Consider the following 15,145-nt stretch of genomic DNA (forward strand, 5'->3'; position numbering starts at 1 on the left):
AGAAATAAACTTCTATCTTGTTTAAGCCCCTTGATTAAATGGATCTTTCTATTATGGCCCCCAAAGCACTATCTCAATTCATATAAGCCAGTACTATGTCTCATTCATTTCTCTATTCCTAGAGCGTAGCAATATTAAATGTTGAGTTGAACTGAACTGAATCCTGGTTCTGGTACTGTCATTTACTAGCCACATCATTGTAGAGAAATCACTTGTGCTCCTCAATCAGTTTCCTTTTCCGCCCTGTCTACCTCACAGGATAGTCGGTGAATCAAAAGACATCGTTTTCAAATTTGTTGGTTGCAAAGAGCCTAAAAAAATCATGTTTCTCTTTGTGAAACACCATGAAACACTCATCAGTGTACTTTCATCATAGACAACAAGAACGACTTAACTAGCAGAAAATATGGTTATATTATATAAATGGAGTTCTCTGCATCTCAAAAAATATGAAAACATATCTGAATTTCTCTGTTAATATTTGTTTTCATCAAGTAAAACTGAAGGGAGAAAAACTTGAAATTTAGAAAATTCTACCCATTAACTTCATGTCTTTCTAAAATGTGCAAGATTGCCATTATTAAACTTGAGGATGGTTTCAGCTCTAGGATCACCAGTGTTCCAAGGGCATATGGCTTGAGAGGCACTGAGATAACGGGTATGAAAGCACTTTGAAAACAGAAAGGGATCATTACTTTTATTCACATCAAATACGAATCCCTTTAAAACTGACACTGTTGTAATTTAGCAGAACAGGCAAGGCAGAATGAAACTCCAGTGGCTGGTGCTCTAACGGCACAGGCTGAGTCAGGTCTTCACAGGAGTCATGCTCTGTGCTGGAAAAGCTCTGGGGAACTCTTTTATGTTCTTTGTGGCCCCAGTGTTTCCAGCTGCTCCAAGCAACTGGATACTCTTTGAGGAGTGTCAGTGTGTTTTACGTACTCAGTGCAAGAATACAGGTGGCATTTAATGAACGTTTGTTGAGCTGAGCTCCATAACACCTTCACTGACCCTTTCAGGGAGAATTGCTTCTTTATCTTTGTTCTCCTAATATTTGGTTCATTCCCCTAGTTGCACTTTCCACATGTATTTGGTTACATTTTTGAGCACTATCTTTCCTAGCCCACTGTGTGCTTTTTGTAGGAAGAGACTGTGTCCAGTGTCTGCACATAGTAGATCCTCAATGATGGTTTTTCTTTACAATGAGCTACAAGAGGTAGACCAGAGGGAAAACATGGATGCTAGTTTAAAACAACTCTCTCTAAGCCAATCCTATAGTCCGTGTCTAGCCCTACAGTCACTAGACTGGCAAAACCAATCATTCTGTTCCCAGAAAGCCAGGACTGTCACCATAAAGTAGTTCTGATCTGTTGATTTTTCCAGGAATGATGCCACAGTCTCCTCATAGACTTGTGGCTGGAAAGCTGATCTATCTCTGGGTGCTACAACAAAATAAACAGGTGTCAGAAATGACAGACACTTCCTCTATGTCAACAGTCAAAACAGCATGAAGATTCCAACAGAAAAGATATCTTGATTCCTAGATGCCATTCCACATAGAAGAAGTAAATTGCCTAAGTTACAAAAGACACACCTTACTCTCTTGCCCCAGGGCCTAGAAAATAGAACATATAACTACTACAAACTGACAGCAATTTATGTTGCCCCCATTTCATCCTCCCACATCTTCCTCTTGGCAATCTGTGATTCTTGGGCCGCTATTACCCCAACATTGGAGGCTGGACAACAGCTGAGGGCAAGCAAGTAAGTGGTCTTGAGAGAAAGGACCTAGCACTACATAAATGTGAAGGACTATATTATTTTTATTTCTATCAAATAAAAATCACTCCAAATAATCTGAAGTCTTTTAAATTCAACAGAATGATGCAGGGCCCCTGAGGGAAAAATGAGACATTGAGACACAGTGCTAGGTCTGAAGATATGCTCTGAAATGTGACCTCTCACTGCCACGAGTCAAGCTGTGTCTTATAGGAAAGGTATCATCCCATAAAGAGGAAAGAGCATGCAAAGGCACAGAGGCATGAGACAGCACGAGTATATGAGAAAATGTGCTGAAGCACTGGGCGCAAAAAGGAAGATCACTGAGAAGGAGGTTGGTCTGTGCTACGAGAGACGTGGAATCTCAGGGTTTGCTGTCATCCCCACCATGATGCCACCCAAGAGGAAGCTTCCCTCCTCTCACTAACTCCTCAGAGAAGCATCAAGGACAAGGACACAGAATGGGAACCAACCTAGAGTTATAAACCAGGCCATGCAAGAAAGAAAGAGATAAAACCAGTATTGACAAGGAAAGCGGAGATGAGGTAGATGGCCCTTTTCCTTCCCAAGGTTCAGGAGTCATAAGACTGAGTGTGGAACCTTTGGAAGGAGGAATGAAGAGATTATGCCAGGAGAAATGGGACAAGAGCTGGGCACTTTGAACTTGTCTCAGGGATGTGAGCTCAAGAGAGTAGAGTGGCCAGCCTGAGATCCAGACAGGAAAAAATGGGAATCTGGCTGCTTATTGTTTTTTCTAGATTCTAGACTTAGTGAGACAAACGGGGCCACAAGATGCCTTCTAGCTTATCTAGTCCAGTTCCCCAGGGGGGTAAAAGAGACAGGGACTTGGGACAGATCCTCTGTAAGATGACAGCTATCATTATGCTGTCCCGTGCAGGAAGCAAGGAGCCCGAAGAGGCTTCCACCACTATCCAGCACTACTGTGCTAGCCACCCTGGGACAATGAATGACATCAGAGAAAAGCCTACAACCCTAACCAAAAGAAGCATCACTCCCTTCAAGCAACCAAGGTCATGTGGAGCCAGATGTTGCAGATAGTAGGTTGTGTTTGTTTGGCAGCTATAATTTACAAAACCTCGGTATAGTTCCAATAACCACATTTCAGTTCAGTTCAACTAATATTTACTGTACTGGATGCTAGGCCCTGTGCTGGACACTGAGGGTACAAAGAAGAATGAGACATGGCCTCTACCCTTACAGAGCTCACCATCTAGAAGGGGAGATGGTCATCAAAATAGACGGTTAATACCTAGAGCAGTACATTCTAGGACAGAGGAAGCACAAGGAACTCTGGCAGCTCATGGTAGGACAAGTAACCCGGTGCAGGGAATCCAGAAAGGTTCCTCAGAAGGGGAGATGCGTTTTTCCTCTCCTCACCCTGCTTCCTCACTGGGATCTAAAGCGTGAGGACGTATTAGCCAAGTGAAGAAAGGGTAAGGTCTTCCAAGTAGACAGAACAGCATGTGAGAGGTGTTGAAACACTATGACGATCTGAATGAAAAGCAAGAGGCCCGGTGCGGTTAAAGCATGGTATCCATGAGATGGCAGAGGAAGCTGGAGAGAAAGATGGGGACAGATGGCATTAAACTTGGCATTAAGCTTCCTTTTCTACCAAACTAAGGAATGGGTCAGAGCCTGGCATATGCAAAAAATTATCTTAGAGGGAGGATTTCAAGAAATTTAAAAAATAAAACAAAACAATGTACACCCAAACAAAACTAATTTTATTTCCCACTAATTTACGTGGGTCTTTGAGAAGGGGGATGTCCCAAAATAAAACAACTCCACCAACTTACTCTAAGGTGTCACAACTCAGAAACGGTGTGAATCACTCTTTCTTCTGAATTTTAATAACACTTTGTATCTTCTCTTTAGCACTTGTCACTTTCTGCCTGGGAGCATAATTATCTGCGTCTTATGTCTTATCTCTAACGGTTTACCAGCTCCCTCTGAGGATGAACCAGGTCTTGTTCATTCATCCTGTAAAATTTTATTGCAACTCAGTCTGAAGAGGCAAGGCACCCCCAACAGTGCCTAGAACATAATAGATGTTTGATAAATATTTCATAGCATCACGGAGTTACATGATATCAAGCTGAAAGACTTGAAGATATTCTAATCCAGAGTTTCTCAACCTTTGTGAAGAGTCTGATAAAAGCTATGGACTCTCTTCCCAGAAAAATTCACACATAGAAAATATCTTACACAGGGCCAGCCCAGTGGCATAGTGGTTAGGTTCGCGTGCTCAGCTTCGGCGGCCCAGGGTTTGTGGGTTTGGATCCCAGGCATGGACCTACACACCACTCATCAAGCGATGCTGTGGAGGCATCCCACATACAAAATAGAGGAAGACTGGCATAGATGTTAGCTTAAGGGACAATCCTCCTCAAGCAAAAAGAGGAAGATTGGCAACAGACGTTAGCTCAGGGACAATCTTCCTCACCAAAAAAAAGAAAACATTTTACATATAATTGCAGGGCCTACTATGCCCAGAGGGGTAATGTTAACATACCCAAAGTCACTAAGCTAGTAAGTGGCAAAACTAAGCCTAGAATACAAGTTTCCTGGTTCCCAACTCAGTACTCTCCCATTACAAAGGAAAAATTTTAGTTAGGCTGTTTCCTGCTGGGAGCCTGCCTGATACAAGCTTCAGATATGGTATCATTCCTCTCATGAAATTCCTTGATATAAGGATGGTGCTCAAGAGAACATGGCAGGTTTAGTGGCTTCTGAGGCCCAAATCCAGGGGCATTTGACCTCTGCCAAGGAGAGAGGCAACAGAAGATGTGCATAGTTGCGTAGGAGCATTCAAATAAGCCAAAGAACCAAAAGTGATAATGAAGTCTCCCGAAGTACAACAGCAAAATTTTCCTAACTGTACTGTTTACAGGAAGTGATAGAATCGTGACTCAAACCCAGAACTTCTGACTTTCAGGCCAGTGCTGTGTCCCCATCACTATAAAATCCTCTGCACATGCACAGAAATCTAATCACAACAGAAGCAATCCTATAGCTGGGGCCAGAGAAATAGGCTGAATAATCTTATAATGCTTAGAACTATCTCCCAGTTATCTGTGATAATGGATTCAAGGAACACATACATATTTTAAATCTGCAAATACTATAAAAATCAGCTATTTGGCTGAAAATGTCAATCTACCTCTACTCGCCACAAACCATTCATTCAACTAAACCAAATGTATCATTTCCACTGTGAGGTCCATACTGAACAAGAAGGTACTAAAAAAAATAAAAAGTATTGCAAATAATAAAACGAAATCATTTGCTTTTCACTGTGATAACCTGGCCTAGGGACAAGATTGGGAGCTGGTAGAAACGTCTCCAGTCTGGATAATATCCAAACTAAATAACTGGAGAGGACTGAAGGGTGACTCCCATCCTTGCTAACTCCAATACTATCCAATCTGTGCATATCTGACCTTTGGGTCTTTGCAAAAGCTGCACGCTATCCTTTTCTAAAGAGCCCCTGCCCCCTTTACCTCTTGTGCTTTAACTAGGTGCTTGTATCTTCCAATGCCATGGGTTGGCTTTGTCTTGTAGTGACGACTGGTACTCAGCAGAATGCTACCTAGGAGAGAAAATAAGACAAACTTGTTTCAAAGCCTCTCCAGGGACAGACAGATCATACGTGAGGAGACAAATTCTCCACTGCAAGACTGGGAATATTTAGGGGTCGTGGGCCTCCTGCTGGTTTAAAGAACCGGAGCTATTTCTTGATCCTGGGCTGACACTCAGTTTACCCCCTTTTTCTCTCCTTTTGGCCCCTGGACTATATCCAATCCCCACTACCCATCTTTCTTTGAGAAATTCTCTCCTGCTAGAGCCAATGGTGGTAGGGGAACAAAATCCATTCTCACAGGGCTCTTGTTTTCTCTTGTTCCTCAACAGGCAATAATCCTTTTGAAGTTTTCTAATGGGGATTGTATAGAGAAACAAGTGGCAAATACAACCAGGAAAGAGGACAATCAAAGACTTCCACAAAGTTTCAAAAACTATCTAATTTGATTTATTTGTGCTGATATGGAACAATCTCCAACACACATCATTAAGTGAATAATAATAAAAACAAAAACCCAAGGTACAGAACAGTGTGTATGTTGTGGGAGATCAAGATTTGGCCACCCTGAAATCTATCTCTTTACCTTGGTTGTTTTCTCGAGGGACATTTGACCTCCCCCACTAACTGCCTAAAGAATTTGACATAGTAACTCCTTCCTGGAACAGATCTATCATGATGGCTGTAAAGATAATGTAGGATAAATGTTACAATAGGAAAGGCACCAACAAGCCCATCTTATTGGAAGTTCTGTCTCTCTGGCCACATTCTCTGGATGGCCCTGCAAGGAGTTGCCAGACAAACATTTATATTTATAAGGGAAATCTCCATTTGTAAAGGTATCTCCCTCTCTGTTTTGGGAAGAGGGGGGGATGGCCTCATTTCTAGAGACTTATCAATGTGGAAGATGAGGCCTTAAATCTGCATAATAACCTTACTCTTGTTTACTGTGCTTTAGTGCTAATCTCCTGTAACTGACTCCCCCACCCCCAAAATCCTCCTTTGTCATTGGCTGAACATGGTATTTAAGATGAGAATTTCTGCTATTGTGTTGAGAAACGCAGTGTCCCTGTTTTCTCCCATGTATACATGTTATTAAACTTGGTATTATTTTCTCCTGCTAATCTGTCTTGTTAATTATTTGGCCAGCCATAAGAACCTTAAGGAAAAGGGCAGAGGGAGATTCTCCCTCTTCCCCCAACAGTTTTGGCGTAGTCGCCAGGAGCCACACTGGCTGGCAAGTTGCCTTCTCTGGCTGGTAGACCTGCCTTCTCCCTGGACTACTGCAGATGATGAGATACGGGAATGCCTGGCAAAAGGTAAGACTTCTTACCATGTTAGCCTCCCGGAATCTCTATCTGTGGGGTCCAGCGGAAGGAAGTGGTGAGAATTTTTTTCTCTTTCTAAATTTAGATTGGCAGGAGAAAATATTTGGAAAACTAGTTTCTTGTGCTTTTAGTGACTCTTGGTTTAAATTTGGTAGAGTACTCTTGGTTTTGATCTTGATCCCTTTTCCTCCCAGAGTAATCTCTGTCTTGTTCTGTGTCCTGAGAACTTGGCTTTGTGACCAGTGAGAATATTCTCCTTGGTCTCCACCATACGGAAGGTGCATTTACCGGGGTGCACCTTGGTGGCCAGTCGAGTAGACTGGGGTTCCGAACTGTCTTTGTCCAGCTGTGCCAAGCTCTCAGCGGAGTTTGTCATAAAGGGCCCAGTCCATAAGGGTTTTTGTCGTCTTAACCTTTGTTGCTTGTTAGTGCTGGAAAAATCCCATTCCAGTATCGCCTGCCCGGTGTCACAGATTAGCAGGTCTGTGACTGGAGGCGTCCCACACTATTGTGGGAGACCGGAGACACCATCCTTACCGCCTGTGCAACAAAGGTCTTTACTTGCTCTGAATATCTTTGGGAGTGAATTCTGTGGATCATGGGGGCTACATCATCTGCGCCCTCACCAGGGACACCTCTTGCGTCTATGGTAAAGATTTATTCTAACCGTGGAAAGTTACCTCCGGGTCTTTCCTTAAAAAAGCTTATTGGTTCGAATCACTATTGGAATAAATATACAAATGAAGATCCTACTGTCAATGGCCAGACGACGGATCCTTTGAATTGGAAAAACTTCTAAATTGGAGAAAAAAAAATTGTTTTGAGAGCTCTCACATAATTGTTTAATTGGTACCTAAAAAAAGGCCAGAAAAAGGAAGGGAAAAAGTTGACTAGCCTTAAGACCTTGACTCAGGTTACAATTGAATTGAGAACATGTAAAAGTGTAAGTGTTGATAAGATTATAAAGGTTGGAATGTTTGAGCTAATTTTATATAAAGAGGTTACATCAACTTTGCCTGAGTATGTTTTAAAATGTCTGACTGGGAATGCTTCCCTTGTCCAAAATTAGAAGACCAAGACCTATTGATAAAAGTCTTAATGATAACTATGTTTAGAGGTATAAGAGGTGATGAAATTTACATGAAATTTTGTAGGAAAAAACTGATGTTATTTCTATTACAGAACTGGTTAACAAAAATAGTAATTTAAATGATGACTAATTTTATCTAATGTCTTATAAAGTCTTATAGGCAATCTAAATAATTATTGGGAATAAGTAACTAAATAGTTGTGAAAAAGATGAATGTTAGATGAACTTTACACAATAATTGTGTTATGGTGGTTACAGCTTCCAAACTCTTTTTGGTGACTTAAAACTTTAGAGTTTTGCTAAATTTTATGATAAAAATTCTCTGAGTATCATCATTTCCAAATAAGATAAGATATTAGACATTGATTGCTAAATGTACGTTTGTCTACTTTTGGCTTTTCATTACAGGATAACTAAAAGGTGTTTTGGGTCTATTGGTAAACATGTGTTTTATTAAAAGATTGTACTATAAAGTAACATATTTCTAGAAGTTATAAAGTGTTTATAAATTTTCCAAGCCACAAGATACTAATGTAAAAAAAAGTTTATAATTGTTTACTTAGTTTTTACTTAGAAATTAAGGTTTCTAAAGGTTAAAATTTCTAATTAGTATATGTGATTGAAGCTACTAAAAAAATTAAAAAAAATATGTCTGTGTACAAGGAAAGTAAGATGCATAAAGAAGGTACAAAGAATGGAAATATTTTGTTTGGTTGATTAAGAAAGATAAATTTGTCCTCAAGTACTAGGAGGGAAAAGAAAGACATGGGACAAATTCTAAAGGTAAAAAAAAATTTACAGGTTTGTAGAAGAGGAATTCTAGAAAAAGAGTTTTTGCATGGTCAAGTTGGCTACGATTGAAATAAATTTAATTAAGTAAATGAGTTTTAATATCAGAAGTAAGCTGGTACAAAATTATAATTTGGTCTTATTTCTCTTAAAAAGATAATTTTCTTGAACTTGATAAAGAGGTTATAAAAGATTTTTCTTTACCTTTGAGTAAGTCTACCTAAAAAAAAACCTGTTAAAATAATTTCCTGTGTTCAAAAGACTGAAGTCTCTCTATTAAGGCTTTTTGGACTGTTAATGCTCTGTTTTTGGAAAGTTAATGCAAAGTTAAAGTTTGCTTTAACTTTTTATATTTTTGACAAGCTCCCCAAAATTCATATCTTAAATAAAGTCTTTTTTTCACTTTTTTTCTTTGAGAATTTTCAAAGGGCCCTGGAACTTCTCAAAGAAATTTGCTCTCTACCTATAACGAAGAAGATACTAAACTTATTAGGCTTATTCAGTATGTTAAACTACGTGAGAAGCATTGTCAGACAAGTGATAATAAGCCTGCTTAGGTGGTATTATGTGGGTAAATGTTATTGATATAAGTGTTTTAAAATTGTGTAACATTACTAAAATGCTGATCTGTCCTGATTATCAGTCATAATTCTGGTTATTATTATTTTAAAGTGTTGTATGTCACAAAATTAACCAAATTTCTTTGTCAATTGCCATTTTGAGGTCTTGTTGTTTACAGACATTTCTTTGCTCTAATGCTTTTGCAAAATATGTTTCAACTTCAGAAAAATTAATGGAAAGGACTCTGACATTTACACTGGAGTACAGGTTTCTGACAAACTTTCTGATCATAGAACTGAACTTGGTAAGAAATTACAGAAATCTGATAGAGAGACTGATAACTTCATGAAGCTGCTAACAAAAAGATTGGGATCAAGAATGGATTACACAGGACTGACTAAACTGATAAAGATGATTATAATTTTTATGATTTTTCATTTGAAGTATTGCTAAATTTTTAATGTTTTGTTTTTTCAGATTTAAGGAAAACTTTTTCTCTTTTCTCCTGAGCTAGCTATGACATAACAATTTAGTAAATGATATTTTTGTAAGTAAAATTAAAATATTTATCTTTTTCTCTCTATCTGATCCCTCGAATTTAAAAACTCTTAGTAAGTGACTATTGTTGTTTTCATGGCAATATAGTTATTTGCATAAGTTGAATAAGAATCTGTTCTCCTTACAACAGGACACAATTAGAAACACTGGTTATATTACCAAGGTTGTGACTAAAACATCATATTTGCGATATAACCATACAGCTTTTGAGAAATGAAGATTAGACTTTATAAAATAAAGCTACGTAGAAATATTGGCCTGGTACCTTTATGTTCCAAACAGCACTTACCAAGATAAATAAAGAATGTCACTTATCTGACAGGTACAAGGAACCTCGAAATATTTTGGAGGAACCTCAGAAGAGAGGAATTCACCCAAATCTGTAGGTATCACAGGCAAGGTCTAATGACAAAATCCTTGGCTTGGCTTTCCTGGCCTGGAGAGGCCTTTAAAGTTCAATCTGAGATTCCTTATAAAAAGTTCCAGCAAAGCAGACTTAAAAGAGCCTATGTGATCAACTGCTATTCTTGCTGTACTTATGTAAATAATTAGGCCAACTCTATTAAAACTAGACTGATTTTGCAAACTAGTTAGTTTTAATTTGGCTATCTTAATAAAAATGAGGGTGATTTTAAAAAGAAAAATTATATTTCAGTAAAAACTATAGTATACATTTGCAGATATTAGATCCTAGTTTTGTTAATTGTCTTTTGAGGTTTTTGTTTTATATCTATTTACTAGACTGGATCCTGATTTCTTCTAGTCTCCTAAAATATCTGGCTACAGATCTCCAAACTCATGTTTTTCTTTTTTTTCCCATCATTTTCATTTAAAATCACTGAAAACTAAACCTGCCCTTTTTCCTGAAGCCTTACAAACTGAAGCTGATGGACTTGATATAAACTTAAGAGACGACCTAACAACACCATCAGAGACATTTTAAACTGCAAAAGATACTTTGACGCTGACATCTAAAAATCATCTTAACTGGCTGTCCTCTGAACTCAGAAACTGGTTTACAATTTGCTCCAACCATTAACCTTGTTTTTCTTTTGTTTACATAGAAATGCTTCTATTAAATACTTGACTGCTTGCTTCCATAATATAGGCATAACCTTGAGAGCCCACCTGCATCACCACCTTCTAAAATGAACTTAAACTGATCTATTATCAAGCCTAAGAAACGTGTTCAGTGAGATAAAACAACCTCCCAACTCAGCTTCTGGACTATAAAATTTCTTTAAGTTTCAAAAAGACTGTAAAACTTTTAGTTTCAAAGGCGGGACTGTGGGAGATCAAGATTTGGCCACCCCGAAATCTCTCTCTTTACCTTGGTTGTTTTCTCGAGGGACATTTGACCTCCCCCACTAACTGCCTAAAGAATTTGACATAGTAACTCCTTCCTGGAACAGATCTATCATGATGGCTGTAAAGATAATGTAGGATAAATGTTACAATAGGAAAGGCACCAATAATCTCATCAGAAGTTCTGTCTCTCTGGCCACATTCTCTGGATGGCCCTGCAAAGTGTTGCCAGACAAACATTTACATTTATAAGGGAAATCTCCATTTATAAAGGTATCTCCCTCTCTTTTGGGAAAGGGGGGGGATGGCCTCATTTCTAGAGACTTATCAATGTGGAAGGTGAGGCCTTAAATCTGCATAATAACCTTACTCTTGTTTATTGTGCTTTAGTGGTAATCTCCTGTAACTGACTCCCCCCACCCCCAAAATCCTCCTTTGTCATTGGCTAAACATGGTATTTAAGACGAGAATTTCTGCTATTGTGTTGAGAAACGCAGTGTCCCTGCTTTCTCCCATGTATACATGTTATTAAACTTAGTATTATTTTCTCCTGCTAACCTATCTTGTTAATTATTTGGCCAGCCATAAAAACCTTAAGGAAAAGGGCAGAGGGAGATTCTCCCTCTTCACCCAACAATGTATACCACTCCTAAGTAAAAAATAGGATTTCTATATACACATTCACTGTGGTAGGCCCGGAGATGCACCACTTGGATCCTCCTTCAAGGAAGGACTTGCTAATATATACATATTCTCCTTTAATCCTCATTATTTTTATCCTCACTTACAAATAAAGAAACTGCAGCTCAAAAAATATGGTGAATTGGTCGAGGTCATCCAGCAAGTAAAAGGCAGAACTGCAATTTAAACCCAGGTCTATCTGACTGAACAGCTTGTGCTCAGATGTGTTATAATATCTGAATTTCTGGAATACAAAATCTAGCCAGACCTGACCTTTTCTAGCTCTGATCTCAGTTCCCTATCTCTACCCTTTCACTGGAACCAGCCTACATAGCTCTGCTATGTCTGTCTGTCTCTCTTGCTTGCTCTCCACTTTCTAGAGAAGGACTAGTCCTAGCTTCTGCTCTCTTTCCTCCCAGCTCCTATGGTCCTGCCCTCATCTTCCCAGGGCCACCACTCTGTGGGAGGCTAAACACAAAATGGTGTGGAGAAGTCTAATGACATCAAGTAAAATGTTTCTTAGGCTTCTCTTTTCTAAAATGGGCTTCCAAGCAGGTCTGTTCTGTGCCAGGCCAATCAGAGAGAGTTGTGGCTTCAGAGACCTTCTCTGCATTTACAAGCCACACTATTTCATCAAGACAAACCTGGGATATCATGGATCCCTCCCATGATATGTGTTAGTCCACATTTACTATTACATGCCAAAAACTGTACAGATACTGGGACAGTGGCAAAGACGACTAAAATATGCTACTTTAACTGGAAACACTCAAAAAGTACTAGGGGAGGATAACGGGAAAGCAGATAATTACCCTATGGGTACAAAATACTTTAACGGAGATGAGAGCAATGTTGTGAGCGACCAGAGGAAGAAACAACTAACTCTGCCTTAGGATGGGGGGTGGTATGTAGGGGAACAGGTTCAGAAGAGATAATAGCTGCATTCTTGAAAGAGGAGTAAGAGTTTACCACGCAAGGAAGAAGGAGGTATTTTTTGACAGAGGTTCCCAAAAAGCACTGAACATAACTGAGATGTCTTCTTGGTCACTGCCCCAAATCTGTCTCTCTGAATCTAAGACCTTAGACCCTCTGAGCCTTTGGGTTCTAGACTCTGCAACTTGGGACCCCACCCAAGTTGCTGATATCCAAATCCTCTTGACGGGTACACAATGATCCTGAGACTAGAGCCTTGCAAATGAATCTTATCCAACAAGATTTTATTATGACCTCAAAATATGACCTCTAAAAAGCACTGAATTCTCCAAAGCATGTTCATTCATTCAACAAATATTTATTATTACACATCAGGGTAGCGAGTGACAATTATACCCTCACAACCACGTGAGTGGCACACACTAGAGTTGTACAGTATACAACCAACACGATATCCATGGCAGGCTTGATTGGTACCACACAATGCCCTAGAAGCTGGGGTTATAACAATAAACGAAGACAAAGTCTCTGCAACACAGAACCTACGATCTAGTGGGGAGACTAATATTAATGCAGGATGATAGGGGCTATCTATGATAAGGGCTATACATGGGAGGGGCCTTTAGGCTAGACTCGAGGAGTCAGAAAGGATTCTTCGAGCAGGTGGTGAAACCGGCAAGCAGCCATTGATTAAGTAGCTAGGAACTAAAGTGTTTTTTTCCTTTTTGCAATTATTTATTATAGCTTTTAGCTATTTACCCACCCATTGTTAACTGTGCTGCTTAGGCAATATGCTATCTGACTCCCACTAGGTTCCTATAGATAACATCTCCTTGGAGCCTGGGTCACCATGGTAATGGGCGTTTGAGCTGTTTTTCAGGAATTAGAATCCCTTGTCCACTTCAGTCCAGTTGAGACCACCAACCCATCAACTGGGCCCGTGCAGATGCCGGATAAGTGACCTTTTGACGTCAAAAGGCTAAAAACTCCACCCTCAGATCATGCTAATGCCACCATTTTGTGAACATGCATCCTATGAAGAGGCACCAAGTCTGACTACGCTTGCTCAGATCATCAATTACCTCACCTCTCCTCACCCCCAAGTGTCCATCTCCACGTTTCAGGCCACCTTCCCCCCTACCCCATAAATATCCCTGAGTCCCTATTTTCAGGGAAGTGGATTTGAGACTCATTCTCCCGTTTCCTCACTTGGCTTCCTTGTGATTAAACCCTCTCTCTGCTTCAGTCTCGTCACCTCGGCGTTTGGCTTTCCGGGTGATGGGCAAAAACAAACCTGGGTCGGTAACAGTGGCTTTTAAATAAAACTTCAAAGATGACTAGGAGTTAGTGAGGAGAAAACATGGTATGGGGAGAGCAAGAGCCAGAGAGAATTTCAAGGCAGAGCATGAGGGGCGGGGTGGCAAGAGATGAGCTTACCAAAATGGGCAAAGCTTAGGAAGGGCTTAATTGTTGAGTACTTATGATGTGCCAGGCACTGTGCAAAGAATTAGGGATATAACAGTGGACAAGGCCAAAAAAATCCTGCTTATGGAGCTTATAGTCCAGTGGCAGAAGGGAATCATTAATGGAATAGTCACAAAATAAATATAAAATTACAAATTATGATAAATTATCAAAGAAAAAGCATGGAGGGCTATGACAACACGATAGGTGGATTTATTTTAGATTGGAGTATCAGGGAAGGTCTCTCTTTAAAAAATGACATGCGAATTGAGACCAGAATTCAGAGGAAAATGGTGATAATGGTTATTCCTAGGGAGGGGAAGTGGCTAGAAGGCAGGAGAGAGAGGGAGACTTACTTTTTACTTTATACTCTTTTGTATCTTTTAAAACGTGTTACATGTACATGTCTTATCTATTCAAAAAAGTAAATAAAATAAATTGAGACCTGACAGGCAAATGGGAGTTTATGAGGTGAAAAGATAGAGGATGAGTGTTCCAGGCAGAGGGAACAGCATGTGCAAAGGCCCTAATGTGGGACACAGCTAGGCACATTCAAGAAACAGAAAGGCTGTCAGTGTGGCTGAAGCAAAGCAAGAGGGGCACAGAGTGCACTAGAGAACAGAGCAGTGGGTCAAAACATACCACGCTGGACCTTGTTAAAGGTTTGGATTCCATGCTGAATGGATGGAATTCCCATCCATTCCCCATGGATGGGGAATTCCCACTTTCCCCATAAGTGGGGAAATCATATGTCTGATATGTTTTAAAAAATCACTTTGGTTGTTGTGTGGATTGAAGTTCAAGCAGAGATTCAAGCAGTAGCCTTGGTTAAGCTGTTGGTGGTGGTCTCCCAGTATCCACATTCCCCTCTCTATTCCATCCTTTAGAGCTGACAAATTAATCCTTCTAAAATGCAACCCTAATCATGTTATTCTCTTTCATTAATTCAACCATGTATTCAATGCCCACACACAATTTTTTTTAAAGTACTTACTTACTATGTGCCAGGCACTGCACTGGGCACTATAGTGGCACCAGTGAATGAGACAAAGAAGGTCT

General features: G+C 39.8%; 1 protein-coding gene across 1 annotated transcript in view; it reads right to left on the bottom strand.

Annotated features, from left to right (window-relative positions):
- MRPL48 (mitochondrial ribosomal protein L48) overlaps positions 1 to 15,145 on the bottom strand; it is a 55,555-nt gene that overhangs the window by 21,646 nt on the left and 18,764 nt on the right. The window contains exon 4 of the mRNA XM_058545638.1: positions 5,301 to 5,389. Coding sequence (XP_058401621.1) covers positions 5,301 to 5,389 — 89 coding nt within the window. The remainder of the gene's footprint in view (positions 1 to 5,300; positions 5,390 to 15,145) is intronic.

This window comes from Diceros bicornis, chromosome 7 (genome assembly GCF_020826845.1).
Source record: "Diceros bicornis minor isolate mBicDic1 chromosome 7, mDicBic1.mat.cur, whole genome shotgun sequence".
NCBI lineage: Eukaryota > Metazoa > Chordata > Mammalia > Perissodactyla > Rhinocerotidae > Diceros > Diceros bicornis.